At 30.9% G+C, this 16,323-nt stretch overlaps 1 protein-coding gene across 1 annotated transcript; it reads right to left on the reverse strand.

Moving 5' to 3' along the window:
* Positions 1-643: 643 nt before the first annotated feature.
* LOC136983993 (acyl-CoA-binding domain-containing protein 6-like) lies at positions 644-11,622 on the reverse strand. The gene is made up of 7 exons (XM_067280886.1): positions 11,234-11,622; positions 11,045-11,103; positions 10,868-10,961; positions 5,237-5,356; positions 5,063-5,152; positions 941-971; positions 644-852 (listed from the first exon to the last, which is right to left on the reverse strand). Exons 1-7 carry the CDS (start codon positions 11,411-11,413, stop codon positions 710-712), a joined length of 717 nt encoding a protein of 238 aa, XP_067136987.1. The 5' UTR covers positions 11,414-11,622; the 3' UTR covers positions 644-709.
* Positions 11,623-16,323: the final 4,701 nt, after the last annotated feature.

Here is a 16,323-nt window from a genome sequence, read left to right on the forward strand (position 1 = left end):
TCCTATTTTTATGCCAAACATGGGTTTGACCAGACCTACAATGGGGTCCAAAGGTATCTTGGAAAAATTCCTGGGGTTTTTCCCCCAGGAATTTTTCCCAGTTGAACCCTTATAGCTTGGATTCAACTGTCCTAATAACATGACTAACAAGTTCATTTTGTTTAGAAAAAAATTAGTGCTTGTTGAAGGCAATACATTTTGAAAACTAAATTTTCTGATTAAAACAGCTTGGTCTTTCTGTAAAATTTTTTAAATGAAATGTTTAGTTAAAATTTTGCTATATTTATCTGAATTGCAAAAGTCAGTTGATTGTAGTATGCTGTTTTTAACATTTAGAATAAAGCTACATGTTAAAATCTGTTACTGAATCAAATGGTAAGAGTAATTAATCTTGATTAACCAACCTTTGCACTACCCTTATAATAATTAAATATAAGGTTGAGCTAAAATTTTAGTTAGTTAATTTATACAACATACCATTGAGAATTTAAATTTGAGAGCAATCATGAACATTATAAAATAAAATTTTGTAATTTTTATAAATAAAGAATATTGACATACAATGACTATATATAAACTCAAGTATTTATTATAAAAAAAAAAAAATAAAAAAGATCTGAATACCAATATTTTCAAAACATAATTTAAAATATTTACATGTCTTTAATAAATCAAGATCTTAACATATGAACATACTACATATACATATTCAATTATAACAAGAAGGAAAAAGATTTGCAATTTCTTCGTTAAATGCCACGTCTTTGGCTGTCAAACCGTTGTCATCCGTGATCATTTTAGCTCCGTTCTCCAAAAGTAACTGGACGATATCGGGATATCCACAAAAACTTGCTGGAAATAAATTTTTTTAATGGAAATCAAAAATCATTTAGATAATTACATTTTGGAATATAAAGCAAAAATTAAAACTGATAATTACCTAAATGTAAAGCAGTCTGCCCATAATCATCCTATATTAAGAAGAGAATAAAGTTTATATAAAGTAAAATGTACAGAAATAAGAATAAATCAAATGTAAAATCACAACATTTATGACAATAAAACCTAGGGCTCTAAATTATCTGAAAATGACAACAGAAACCATAAATCAAAACACAAAGTTGAAAATATTTTCTTTTCTACTCAAGTTTTCAGTTGTAATTTCGTAAGTGATGGAATCTGTCTCATTGAAAATGTAATGTTGAATCATCATTTTATTTACCCCCCACCCTCATTTTGGAGGAGATTAACCCCTTACAGATGACCACTTCAGAGATATTTAGGAATTCTTATCACATTTACCATTTATATTGAGAAAAGTCAAAAATCAGAGCAGCATCAAGCCCCAGAAGAAGCTAAAAGACAATGTGTACATTACAATGAAAGAGAATCAACTTTAAAAAACTTTTTTCTTTTAAAGCTACTGGAGCTTTGAAAATGACTGTGAAAGAAAACAATAAATAATGATCATTTTTTTGTCAAGTGTTTATTGAATTTTATCATCTCTGATTCCTTTTTTCTTAAAAACTGAGCAGAATAAACCAATTATTAATCATTATTTGTTGCTTATAAGTTGTTTTATTAATAACTTATTGTTTACTTATTTATTGTCAAGTACTTTTTTATTAAAAAAAATTAACATTAGCCAGACCCTGTCCAGATCACATATTTCCAAAATGTTGCTAAATATTTAGCATCTGTGTTTCTATTTTGGTTGGAAATATATATGTGCGTGAGTGTGTAGGATAGCCTGAAGTTTATGAATCATGTTGTATAGCTATATCATCATTCAAATTTCAGGATGTGCCTTTTTGTCTTTGTGCTATAGTCATGATCATTTTTTTATGCAATAATAATGTTATAAAAATAGTTTAAAAAACCCCAACAATAAAAATATAAGCATTTTTATAGTTCTTGATAATATGGCACACTTTAATTTGTTATTTAGAAAACTTTATGTAGCCAATACAAACATGAAATTACTATGAAAAAAGTTTTTAATAACTAATTTTCATGTGACATATGGGGTGAACATATATATATATATAATGCTTTTATAAATACATATAGAAGCAAAATTAATCAATGAAATGTAGTTTGCATGGTAAATATTGTAAGAATGAGGTGTTTTTGTTGACGGGAAAAAATAACCTAGCAATCAGAAATCCCACTGTTTGCACAAATATTCATTTTCTTTTGTATGTTAACACCATATATTGGTGATTTTTGGAATTAACTTTTTCTTGTCAACAAAAGTTTGTGTGGTAAGTATTGTCAGCACAGGGAAACCCTGCGCTTGACAATACTTACCTCACAAACCACATTTCATTCCATAATTCTTCCATTCTTTATGAATGTTTAAAGTTTTATAGACTTTTTGCTCACCCTGTGCGTGTAAGAATTTTTGCTGAATTTTGATATATATTGCTTTTATTCTGCTAAATGTGATGAAAAGGCATTCTATTATGTGTTACATTGGCATCATATATGCTCAATCATATAAACAAACAACCATAAAACACTTCACGTTTCTTTAGTCCAGAAAATAATGAAGAAATTCTTATTAAAAAATAACATAGTTCACAGCAAACATATTTCTAAAATTTTACAAAAATTGAGCAACTACATGGCAGAAAATATTTACATTGAATGAAATGATGGTATATTGATATATCAAATATGTCAATATACCATCATCATTTCATTCAATGTATTTACCAAACAAATATCCAGATTCTTTATCAGGCTTTATATATAAAGCTAAATAATTATTAAGCAATTTAGCAGAAGGTAGGCTACCATCTCTTGTTAGATATGATTTTAAATTAATTTAAATTTAGAATATTCTGGAAGAAAAAGATCAGCCCATAGCAGGACTTGAACCTGCGACTCCCTCTTATCGCGTAGACCAGTGGTTCTCAACCTTTATGAGGCTGCGGAACACCATTCATATACTTTTTATTACGTGGAGCATTAGCATCAATATATTCAAAAATTGATAAGCAATTCCATAAATTAGAATTCTTCAAATAAGAAGTTAAGACTATTTACAAAAATATTTAATTTTTGAGTATAACTTCTTATTTGAAGAAAATATCCTGAGTTCATCATGAAAATTGTAAGCAATTGTAAGGAACTGATTCTGAGCGTTATTTTTATTTTATTATTATTTTTCCGTTTTATTATATTTTGTTTGGGGCTTATGTTTATTTAGGACGAAGGTTCCCCACCACTCTCTTGTTAGTAACGAAAAAAAAAAAAGAAGATAAAACAACTCACGGAGAAATAAGCGCCGTAGGAAAAATCTTGCGCACTTGCGCTGCCCAGCGGAAGTAAACGGTCCGCAGAAAAAAAAATGGAGGGGGGAGTCCCCACACTCACTAGTAAAGAAATACTTGATAAACCGTCTTAACATCCCAGAAAATTATGATAAATACTTTGTAAACGGTTTATAAGTTTTGTCGGAAACTTAAAGCTGCCAGAAAAGAAAATTAATGTTAGCAACTAAGTATGTAAATAAGGGGAGTAGCTCAGCTGAAGTGTGACATCACCTCACAGTATAAAACCCGTACGTTAACCGAAGAAGAGAGAGGTGATTTCCAAATTGAGGCAACTTTGAGAGCAAGGTGAATTCAAAAGCGAAGTATTTTCTGATAGAAGTCCAGATTGATAATTGGACGATCCAAGGTGTTAAAGAGAAATTCGATTGACGATATCAAAAGGATTGAGGAAATAGGTTCTTCGTATAGTGAGGTGACAGATAGACGTTTAATTAGTAAGAGATTTTGTTCATAGTTTCTAAGTATTTGATTTGTCGAATTTTCAAAGGGGAATTAATATTAAGTTAAGCTAAGTAGCTGAGTTTATTGTCGGGTTGACTTGTTGATTTTCGTTAATAAATTTTGTTTGGATTATTGACATTTGTACGTAGTACGTTCTAGTTACTAATTAAATATATTTGAATTTTTGATTAGACTTGATATTTATCGTTATTATTACTAATTTTTCGGTGCACGCTTAAAAGCCCAGGCCTGGCAAACTAATCTCGAATCCGCGTAAAGTACCCGTTAGATTAACGGAAGTTTACCGACCGCAGTTAGTGTCGGTTTCCTAAGATACAAAAAAGAAGTACTTTACACAATTACATGTTTACTATTTTCAGGAAACAATGAAGCAAAGCAATAAATTAATAAACTTCAATATATTGAATAAAATAAAAACATGGAATTGTCTACAAATATAACAATGGGAATAAATTTGAATAAAAACTCTAACATCTTTTCTTTTGCGGAACACTCGAGATAGGTTTGCAGAACACTGGTTAAGAACCACCGATGTAAACGCACTGCCAATTGCACTATACAAACCTCGGTACAATCTTTGCTTCCAGGGCTAATTTTAGATATAACATCACTCATTCAGTATAGACAATTTTAGATATAACATTATCAATAAAGAATCTGTCGTTCATTTGATATTTGTAATAAATACAACTAACCTGTTAGTTATTTTATATATATAATGTTTAATATATTTGTAATTAAAAATATGAAATGTTTTTCACTATCAGAATATGAAAAGTTTTATATATCAGTTTTTGTTCATATATGTAACGATGTTACAAATTTTAAGCAAAAACTTTTTAAATAGAAGAGCTTTCAGATCAATTAGTAAGTTCGTGCGATGATGAACCCAATAAAAACTTTTTAAAGTTATGTGGAGATGGTTCAAAAATACTTGAGATATTACGGGTATATATTGATTTCTAACTCCAATAATGTAGTTCCTTTTATGGATTTGTAAAAAGCTGGAATGTTTTCTTGAATTTTTAAAAAAACTTCTATAATTATCAAATAGAAAACTAGAGTTAGTTAATATAAAATTTTAGTAGAATTAAAAAATTATTGAAACTAAATTATTTTTTGACCGATTCATTCTATGCATCAATTAAAATTTATAATTAATAGAAAAATCAAGAAAGTTTTAGACAATGAATATGAAATTTAATGCATTATACATCATCAGTGATCTGTTAAATGATTTGATTAACAATAATACTTACTTGAGCATTGATATCAATATTATTCTGAAGCAAAATTTCAGCAATAGAAGCAAATCCTAAATCACATGCCCAATGCAATAATGTCATTTTCTATTACAAATAAAATAAAATAAATTTTAATTAGATGAAATTTATGCATTATACTTCACAATTCATAAATTGTTGACTACTAACCAATTCGTCTCGTTGATTTATTGGGAAATCTTTGGTCCGAATGATCTGTTCTAAACTGTCTAAGTTATTTGTCCTCACCCAGTCAAAAACGTCTTTTGATCTAATAGTAATGTTTTTATCCTGTAAAAATTCATTAAATAGTCAAATAAATTCAATTTAAATTATTAAATATTTGTTTTCTAATTATATATTGATAAAAATATTTACAATTACAATATTGTAAAATAATTCAATAGTACACTTATTTTTTCAGAAATTTAAATTAGTCACTTCTATGGATGCCTTCGTTGTTTTTGAACCTATTTTGATTATTGATTGTATTATTTAAAATGTTCTATTTATTATATGAGTAAACTTAGAAATCTTCAATTGAATATTAATTTTATTCAAAGATGATTCCATCCTGAAGATTTTACCTACCAATTTGTGAGAAACCGTGGGCCAGGGGTTAATCCCATCTGACCACTTACTTGGCAACAGTCTGCAAAGACTGCCCAAGTTGTCGTTTCAGATGGCTTTATCACGTGGCGAGGGAGGTGAGCAAGTCAACAGGTGGTTTGGAGTGACAGGAGACAGGTGTAACAAAATAACTAAACATTTACTGATTAATTAAATAAAGAGTACAGGAGGCTATATAAATTCTAAGGTTAGATGCGGTTATGCTATACTACTTACACAAAATGGTGACTACTCTTGGAACTATGTCACGTGTCTAATCTGCATATCAGAGTGTGTTTACAAAGTTCAACCCCGAAATACCTCTAAGGACGAATATGGAGGGCAGTATGCAATGATTGTGTGTGTATGGAAGCGGTAGAAGTCCTTGGTATCTTCCAACCCGTGTCTTCTTCCTTTAGCAGGATCGGGTCTGCTGTATGAAGGTCCGGGAGTCGAGGTAGCACTATCACCAATTATAACTTGAAATTGGAAAAGGCGGACATGCATTTTATGTATGGTCTTGTGAATGGGAATGCTGTGGAAGCTGAAAGACTGTACAGACAGTGTTTCCCGAGAAGACATGTGCCAGACCGAAAAAATGTTTGAGCGATTGCATCGGTGCCTGTGCAAAATGGGATCCTTTGTCACCGGCATGCATGATACAGGGCATGGCATGAGTGACAGACGCCACAAGTTGTAGAGGACATTCCACAAAGAGTGGAAGTTCCAGCTATTAGCATGCGATTGGTTTCCTGTGCCGTAAATGTGCCCCACTCGATTGTTTGGCAAGTACCACGGGACGAAGGATTACACCGCTACCACGCACAGAACGTGCAAGCCTTGATACCTGCAGATTATGTGCCACGTGTCGAGTTTGCACATTGGTTTTTGCAACAGCTAGCAGCGCAGCCTGATTTTGGTACACGTGTTATTCACGAATGAATGCACCTTTACATGTGAAGGCACATACCTCACATTTTACAACAGGTATTGCCAGACTTACTTCAACCTGTTGCAGCCAACATATAAGCACACCACGTGGAGCAGCACATATGTGCTTGTATATTCCAGCATGACAGAGCACCACCCCATTTCAGCTTGGATGTGCAGAGCGCTTTAGATGCTAAATTCCCAGGGTGATGGATTGGTCGAGGTGGGCTCACACCTTGGTTGGCACGCTCACCCAATCTCTCCTGTCTGGACTTTTTCCTGTGGGGCCATTTGAAAAGTCTCGTGTATGAAAGTCCCATCGACTCCGATGAGAACCTAGTTGCCAGGATTTCTGTTGCTGCCAGTGCCGTCTGAGAAATGCTGGGTGTGTTTGAAAAAGTGCATCGCTCGCTACGTCGCAGATGTAACACCTGCATTACCACAGGCAGTTGCTCTTTTGAGCAGTTTCTGTAATTTTGCCACACATGCTGTCAATAAAATTATTTACTACCTCCTCTATCCATTTGGTGTTTTGTTCTTTCATGTGACAGTAATGGATACCTCCTAGTGGTTCATCGCTTGCTCTCCGCTCATGCGTTGTATGTAGGGAATTCGATCCCGGCCCTTATTTCTAATCCTGGGATTTCGGGATTATACTTAGTCAATCCCAGGATCATTTCGGTATTGAGGTTTAATAAAAAATAAAAAAATCTTACAGAAATCAGCTCTTTAATCAACAAATCAAAATTTTGACAAAAATCAATGTTTTTATGGTATACACCTAGCTAATCTAATCACTCTAACCAATCAGACTTAGAGTCAGACTAACCAGAGTTAAAATCACTCAGTCTTCATGTTAAAGTTATTCTTTTTCAAGCATCAGTGAGATCTCTTTAAACTTACATAAATTGAAAAAAACCCTTATGTAACAAACTATGCAAATAAACATTGAAAATTAACAAATATCTCTCTTAACATTGACTAAATAGACGACTTTCGTGTAACAATCTAGTAAGTAGGTAGTAAAATAAGTTTCTTAGCAAAAAGTATTTAAAAATAATATTAATCAGTCACATTTTTCTTAAATATAAAGAAAACTAATCTAATAGGAACATTCTAATTTGAACTGCAAAAATATGATCTGAGAAATAACAACGCATTACCAAGTCTGCTTCTAAATTTGTTGCACATATATATATGCGGATATATGCTGTTGTGCATATATGCTCTGTCACACATATATACACACGTGTGACAGAGCTGTGGACTGTACATCGATGCTAGATAACAAACACACCCGACACATGTTACAATTTTGTTTATTCGACTACAGAGTGTATTTGATCCTTAAAAGCTCTAAATTTTAATACAGATGAGTTCTCGAGCATATTATTTATGTTCATTATTCAATTTAAATTGGATGCAACAACCAGAGGCTGGTGGGAGCACTCACTTAAGAGTGATGATATTCCTCCATTAAATGACTTATTAGAATGTTTGAAGGGCCATGTTAGAACTCTACAGCCAACCAAAAGTGCTCTCGACTGTGCCAAAATCGATTGGTGCCCGCAAAAATTCCAAAATGAAGTATATTACCAGATAACCCAGTGAGAACTGCTTGCCTATCATTTTAGTTCAAAATACAAGAAGTTTTATATTAAAATGGTAGGCAAGCAATTCTGTTAAGAGCACTCGCACTGAACGTTTTGCTTCATGCAGTCTATTTTGCAACTTTTTTAAAATGATGTCAATCCTGAAAATCTCTGGATCAGGAAAACTTAATCCCGAAAATTTTGGGACTAAAAAGTGGTCGGGATCCCGGGATCAAATCCTCTAATTGTATGGTGAAAATTGCTCGTTTAGATGTTTTCTATCACCCCTTAAATTTTTGCCCATGAGTTTCGAAACACTCTGTATATTGTTTTTTACAAATTCTGATATAGCACACTATAAGTATTGCATTAGATTAAAACAAAGTTTTAAATCTTGTAACATGATTAGTAATATGCTTGAATGCTTAAAATGAACTTAAGGATGATTAGAAAATTCAATTTGAAATTTCTTTGTGTTTTGCTTAGTTTTAATGTTATTTACTTTTGGGATTACAATTACTGTCAACCGTTTCGTTTCACAGAAAAAAAATCATAATTTAATTACAGTAGAGCATCGATTATCCGACTTAATTGGGGACTGGGGTTGGTCGGATAACCGAAAAGTATGAAAAAATAGTGTATTAGGCCTGGTTTAAATACTAGCCTCCCTTTCATGGTCGAGCCAGTGCTGCCAGCTAAAACATGCAAAAATTTAACAAAAATAATATTAAAGTAGCCAAGACATAACCAAATATTGTAGCGCCACATCACTAGCTGACATTTGAATTTGCCGACTAGAACGCGGTCGGTTAATCGGGGGTCGGATAATCGATGCTCTACTGTAATTATAAAATTTTAATTATTTAATTACTTATTACGTTATAAAAAAGTTCTATTTTAGCCATTTTTTAGATAAAAGCTTCTTTATAAATTAGAGTGGTATAAATCAAAATTAAAGTTTATATTGAGAAAATAACACTAATATTACTGTAGATATTTCTAAAATAATTATATATTATATAAGATAATGTTTCTAGTTTTGTTCATTTTCTACAGAAATGATCAACTACACATTATTATGAATGTTTTATAAAGAAATTAATAAACAAATTATAGACTAAATAATATATTAAATGTAGTAATTACATATTAAAATACAATTATTATTAGTTTTTAGTTTAATATATTAATCTTTTTTATTGAAAAAAATGCAGTTTGATTTACATTTCATTCGTAGTAAATCATTAAATTATAAAAATTATGAATATTTAGAATAAAAAAAAAAAAAAAAAACCAATCTTAAATTGATAAAGACTACACACACACTTTCAACCAATTCAATTATTCTGATAGTTATTAAGTTCATAAAAATTTAGTGTGTGTGTACACACGTGTTATAATTGCCAAAATTATCCAATTAGGAAAAATAATATTAATACACAAATTTGATAAAATCATGTTTTCCCCATTCTTTTAATATCTTAATTTTAAGAAAATTAAGCTAAGATTATCAATTAAACCAACAATTTAAGAGTTTCTTCGATCTTTTTGTAATGTTTTAAAATTTAATTCTTCTTCGTAAACCTTTTCCGCCAATCATCTGCATAGCACTATCAAATTCAATTTTTGTATTCGTAACAATGAGAACAAACAGAAACAACATAGAATCTTTTCTAAAAGTGAGAGTAAACAAAATTCGGTTAATGTTACCTTAGGTAGCCAAGATGGTGGCTCATCTCTGATTCCAGCAAGGAAACAGTGGGACGCACGTTTTAATCTAACCTAATCTATTCTAATAAATTACCATAATTATTAGCAACCAAATTATTAGAATAGGTTAGATAAGGTTAGACCGTGCGCCCCACTGTTTCTTTGCTGGAATCAGAGACGAGCTGCCATCTTGGCTACCTAAGGTAACATTAACCCAAAATTCTTTCTTTAAATATTAAGACTACGTATCTATTTTACCGAAGCATAATTTTTTCACATTTTATGCTACGTAAATTAAAAAAATAATTAATTTAATCAAAAAAAAAAAATGCTAAAAATAAAATATCATGAATTAAATGTTTACTTTTGTAAGATGAAAAATATACATATATAAAAGTAGAACACTAACATATTCTTTAACATCATATTTCCCAATATCAAGAAATTTTAAAGAATTTGTTGCAATAACTATTATTATTAGTCCAAATCAATTTTAAGTCATCACATTCCTTATGCAACAGATGGAATTTTACTAAATACAGAAATTATTAATCATCATCTTTAAACATAAACAAATCATAATCATAAACTTTATACAAAAATTATTATTAATCATCATCATCATAATATTCTATTGTTAAGAAAATCAAAATTACTTCCAGCACTATATACATATAAAGCGCGTGCAAAATCAATATTCACGAAGCAAACAACACCTATATTTACCGTATAAAATCATTCGATCACAGTCAGAAATTACTATGACATTTGGCCCAATAAATATAACCGAAAAATTATATTTAAATGGCTAGAACTAAACTTTTTTTTTTAATATAAGTGCTTTTCCATATAATTTTTTAAAATACCAGAAATTTAAACAAACAATTGCAAAACGTCACAATATATTTCTTAAGTCGTCTCATATTTTTTTTTTATAATCATTAAAAATTAATTAACATACCTCATTCCAATTTGGATCATTTGATTTTACTGCATCAATGTATTCTTTCATTGCTGTTTCTTGTGACATGTCACCTAAACCTTTCCAAGCAGCCCTTAAAAAAAGAAAAATCATAATTAAGTCAGAATTAATAGTGTAGGTGCACAAAAATATGCAGGGATAATGCTAATGATTTACCATTTCTGTGTCTCTTCGAAAGTATCTGGTTTAGGTATGTTACACGCACCTTGTGTTGCCTGTAAAGTAGTGTTTTCCAACAATATAAATGACACGCTCCTTCACAACACATTATTTTAAGAACACACACACACAAAAAAAAAGTCGGTCATCAAAACGTCAAAGTAGTTATATGTACTGTATGCTTACTTGTTTATATCTGGCATAGCAAAACAGCAATTGATTAGAATCGAGTTTAGATACGATGTTCGGTAAACGCTCAGCTGCTTTCTCGAAATTTTTTTCTAATTCCGTAAGCGGGCGTTCTTCTACATTACTTTCTGACGTTGTGGTTACGGGTTCCGAATTGGACGATCCTTTCTCGGCCATCTTGACAATGCCAGCTTAGTACTTCTGAGCGTGCGTTTGCTACTTTTTCCCTCGAGATAAATGGTGACGGGAAGTCACGTGATGGATATCGGTACGGTGACAGATATCGTGCTAAAATAAACAATCGCTTTTATAAGTTAACAAAGGCGAATAATTTTTTAAAATATTTATTAATACGTTTGTTTCGTTAGGAGGAAAAAATAAAATTTTTCCGAATTTCCAGCACGTAAAAACAACCGACTCATTAAATTTACGGAAAATTTTTTTAAATATATTTAACACGTAATCTCGTTCCCTAAGATTTATATTGAAAATAATATTTAGAGTTTAAAATTATAACAGACTTTTTTTTATGACAAAATCGTATAAAATGTATTTTTATAAAATAATTTTTGACTGTTTCGTCCTTTAAACGCCATGTTTTCTGCTTCTACGTAACCACTTTTTTTTTTTTCTTGACGTCAACGCCAACAGATATTCCACTATCGTCTGATTGGTTAATTTCTCTATCACGTGCCATATACCGGCAGCTGGAAGCGTGTATACTGTATGAATAAACAAATTAAAGAAAGATTGCGACGACACCGATTCATAATTAATTATATGAGAAGTTCACGTTTGGGAAACGAAGTTGAGACAAAATAGCGTGTGGCTAATTATTATTTTAAAAATTCAAAAGATTTAAGTAAGAAATTGGGTCACGTAGGCATTAGCTGTTTCCAGACTGCCATGATGTCTTTCAAAGCGATTATCTCTTGTTTACTTTTGTTTTTCTGTATTTTTTGAACCGAAAGTTTCTCAAACGTTCACTCCATTGCCATAAAATGCTGTGAAAATAATTTTTAAATTTAGAAGAGAAATGTCTTTTAAAGATAATTGGATAAAGTTTTAATGTAAATAATGTCTAGAAAATACTTAACTCAATTTATATTAAAAAAAATAAACAGGATAATTTTTGTAGTTTTCAACTTTTAATCGTGTCAAATCCTCATGATTCTGTTTGTTGATGTTTAACAGAAAGTAGCACAGTTTATTTTAATCTCTTGTTTTTCCTCCAATGATAAATGAAAAAAACTTAATCTTATAAAAAATTAAAATTTTGATTAGATATCATATACTAAATGATTCAAATTAATCAATAAAAATTATACCTCGGTTTGCAGAAGGCAACATAATACAAAATGATCTTCCTTGTAACTGAAGTTGGACATACTTTAAAAATTTTCCTGATTTAAAACAATAAGTAATTTTAAACATAATCTTTAGAATTATATATACTGATATTTGAGACATTTTGGTTAAAAAGCTGATGGGTTAACGTAACCCTTGGTGCCAAGATGGCGGCTTGTCTGATTCCAGCAAGGAAACAGTGGGACGCACGTTCTAACCTAACCTAACCCATTCTAATAATTTGGTTGCTAATAATTATGGTAATTTATTAGAATAGGTTATGTTAGGTTAGAACGTTCGTCTCACTGTTTCCTTGCTGGAATCAGACGAGCCGCCATCTTGGCACCAAGGGTTACATTAACCAGCTGATGATTAGTTTAGAACAACTCATTTATAGATGTAAAAAATGTTGAATGCATGCAATTGGAGTTCATGTTTAGAATTTCAAAATTTAAATATTCAAGACTTGATTGAAAATGCTTCCTTTTGTTAAAAGTATTGTCCACCTTAACTAAGCAATTTTATAATTATAAGTAGGAAATTAGAAATTTTAGAAGCTTGGAATTCAATGTACCAGATTTAAAAGTATCATGTTTTTAACTTTTTGTGCCAGTGAGCTCAATGCATGAAGTCATTGCTTTAACAAAGAAATATCCAAAATAGCCTGCTTAATAACCTTACAGATTTTTATAAAATCAGGAATATTTTTATCAATTATTTTATATTTTCTTGCTGCAATCATTTCAATTTTTAATTATTTTATTATTATTATTATTAATATGAGAAGTCCAACTTGGAAGAATAATAAGAATAAAGAATAAATTGCTAATTAGTCAAACCTATTGTCTTGACTCATTGTTTATCATAATCATCTGACAGTAATTTGGACTGATATTGCGAGATTGAGGGTGTAAACAATAATTTTGTATGGCAGTTTATGTGATAACTACTTGCTTCATTTATAGAGTTGGGAGGCAATATTAATTTCTTATATAAATTTAATTCCCAGAGCAAAAGCAAGTAGAAAATCAGTTAACTACACAGAACCAATACTACTAACAATTGTTGCTTCATAACAATAGTATTGGAAAGCAACATTTAAATCAAAACATATATCCTATTGTATATATATTGGATACTTTATAACTGTATACTCTTATTTTTCCAAGAAGCAGAAGTTACATTTCTAAATATTGACTCAGAAAATCAATACCCGACTATTAAAGTTGTTCGGAGATAATATGTGGCTTTCTATTTATAAAATATGATGTAGGACCTGTAGGATATATTAATCAACTCTGGTTGATTATAGTAATTTAAAATGATTCCAAGAAAAATAAATTAATAAACATTGGACAAAGATTAAATATTGCAATAAATGTATTTATGACAATTATATATTACATGCAAGACTTGCATTTTTTGAATTTATCATCTTGATATATCAAGATGGCAAATATTTTGTATGTAACTTGTTAATAGTTTGCTTCTAAGAACAGGATTGAAACTAACCTATAGTAAATATATATATGAAAATGTAATCTATACGAGTTATTTATAACAAAGCTTGAACCAGGTTGTTTGTTCCTGTTTCATTTTTATATATAAACTGAGTTCCCTCAAGTCTATTCCTTCATTACAAACTAAATTTAAACAATCTTTCTGCTATTTTCTATGATGGCTCATGGATCCAGATTAGAAAAAGTTATTTTGGTTAATGAGCAATTATTTATTGTGGCATCGTCACAATGCTGGGCTGCAATTTCTAATTTATTTCATTTAAAATGTATGCTCTCCATTGCAAATTACCCAGTACATCATACTTTTCCTTTAATAGAGTCGTGCCAGTCATTTATTAACTGCTTTCGGGGAAAGTTTTAAATCGACTTAGTTTGCATCGGAAAGTTTTGAATCAACTTCCAGTTTGCATCGGAAATTCATATATAGTTAATCGGGCCTCCTGTCCCTAAGGTTTTGCTATCTGGTCTTGTCTTTCATCTATCTAATTCCGTTCTTGAGATTAAGGAAAGACGGAGGAATGTATGGATGGACTGATAATGGAAATTTATAGGTATTCTCTTATAGACTGCAATTTTTTCAATGGAGCAATGCATGCTAGGAATAACCAAGAGAGATCATAAAAAAATAGAGTGGATTAAACAAAGAACCCAGGTAATTGATGTGATCCACAGAATTAATTCTCTCAAATGGCAATGGGCAGGACATCTGGCAAAGAAGACTGACAACAGATGGTCCATGAGAATCACAATGTGGTATCCATAGGGAATCAAGAGACCCAAAGGACAACCATACTTAAGATGGGACTATGACATAAGGAAAACAAGCAGGCACAACTTGGTGGAGAGAAGCAAACGATAGGCAAACATGGGCACAAATGGCAGACAATTATGTAAGGGAGGCTACACCATAATTTGAAATGGTAGAATATGATGATGATATATATATGTATATCAAACTTTTTAAAATTGCCATAGGCTATTTTACTTTTATAGTAATGTTATCTTCGTGCTTTACAGTTTAGCTAGAGGAAGATTTGAAGGTCTACATTAAACTATTGAATAATAGTGCAAGAATTGTTCTTTTGATGGAATCTACCTTATTAGCAAAGCACTTTAAGCATCAAATAATTGAGAAAGCAATGTTTAATAGCCCAATTTGGTAAAGTTTAATTGAAAATGAAAAAAATGATCATCAATCTAAGCTGATTTTATTAAAGCCTATTATTTTACAAGGTATGACGGGAATATAGTTCATTCATTAACTGAAGAATTAAAACGTGGATAGAGAATTATCCATTCAGCCCTCTATTTCTTGTGGCGTTGTAGTGAATTAAATTTTCCAAATCCAGCTTTTTATCTTAATAAGGTCATGAAATATATTTTTGTTTACAGTTCACTATTTTATGAGAAAAATAATTAAATTCTGATATTCAATTTTTATACTATCTGCCATTATGATGATGATACTGTTAAGAATATTGCAAAAAAATAAACTAAAAAAGTATTTAATAAAAAAAGTTTAACATTTCTTAGAAAAAAGGAATGAAAATTTATGTAGGTCTTCATATACAGTAAAGATATCTGAAATTGTTTTCTACATTTTTCCATTTCTAGCATTAGAAGTAACAAATTTCTCACTTCTAGGTTGTGTTTATTTGTTTCCAAATCCATTTTGCTTACTGACTGTTGGTTTTTTAAGGGCTCTTCGAGTCCTGTGGGCACTAAGGATTTTTTTAAGGCCCATTAGGGGTGGCCAGGTAATGAAGAACTGGGCTGACATATGCAGGAAAGATCACTCACCAAAAAATTCTTCGGGTTTTTTTATTTCCACCGATCGTAGATCCTCAGAGTGATGGCTTAATCCAATGACGAGCAATCTTTTCTGGTTGCAGGATGCAAATAAACTGCTTAAGCTTCTGATGGGTTACATGCATTTCTTCTTACAGAGCTGTAGGTATTAAGCCTAATGAGTACTGCTAGTACACTAGATACTAAAATAGTGTATGCTAATGATATGTAAAACAGGAATGTGGCAAAAAACAGAAAATAAGATTACATTCCCAATGCCCAGGAAGGCCATTTTAAGATCTCACATGCCACAGGTTGCTCATGACTGTGTTAACCACCTCAGCCATTTGTCCAGTATTTATTGTAACATAATAAATTGAGAATTTTAAATAAGAGTAAACTTTGTGTTTAATTTTAGTAGTAATGATTTTT

The sequence above is a fragment of the Centruroides vittatus genome, unplaced genomic scaffold (genome assembly GCF_030686945.1).
Source record: "Centruroides vittatus isolate TY-2023 unplaced genomic scaffold, ASM3068694v2 contig_900, whole genome shotgun sequence".
Classification (NCBI taxonomy): domain Eukaryota; kingdom Metazoa; phylum Arthropoda; class Arachnida; order Scorpiones; family Buthidae; genus Centruroides; species Centruroides vittatus.

Coding starts and splice junctions, on each gene's coding strand:
- LOC136983993 (XM_067280886.1), bottom strand. CDS start 11,413: ATGGCCGAGAAAGGATCGTCCAATTCGGAACCCGTAACCACAACGTCA. Junction 11,104..11,233: donor GCTATGCCAGATATAAACAA/GTAAGCATACAG, acceptor ACTACTTTACAG/GCAACACAAGGTGCGTGTAA. Junction 853..940: donor GCAGACTGCTTTACATTTAG/GTAATTATCAGT, acceptor ATTTATTTCCAG/CAAGTTTTTGTGGATATCCC.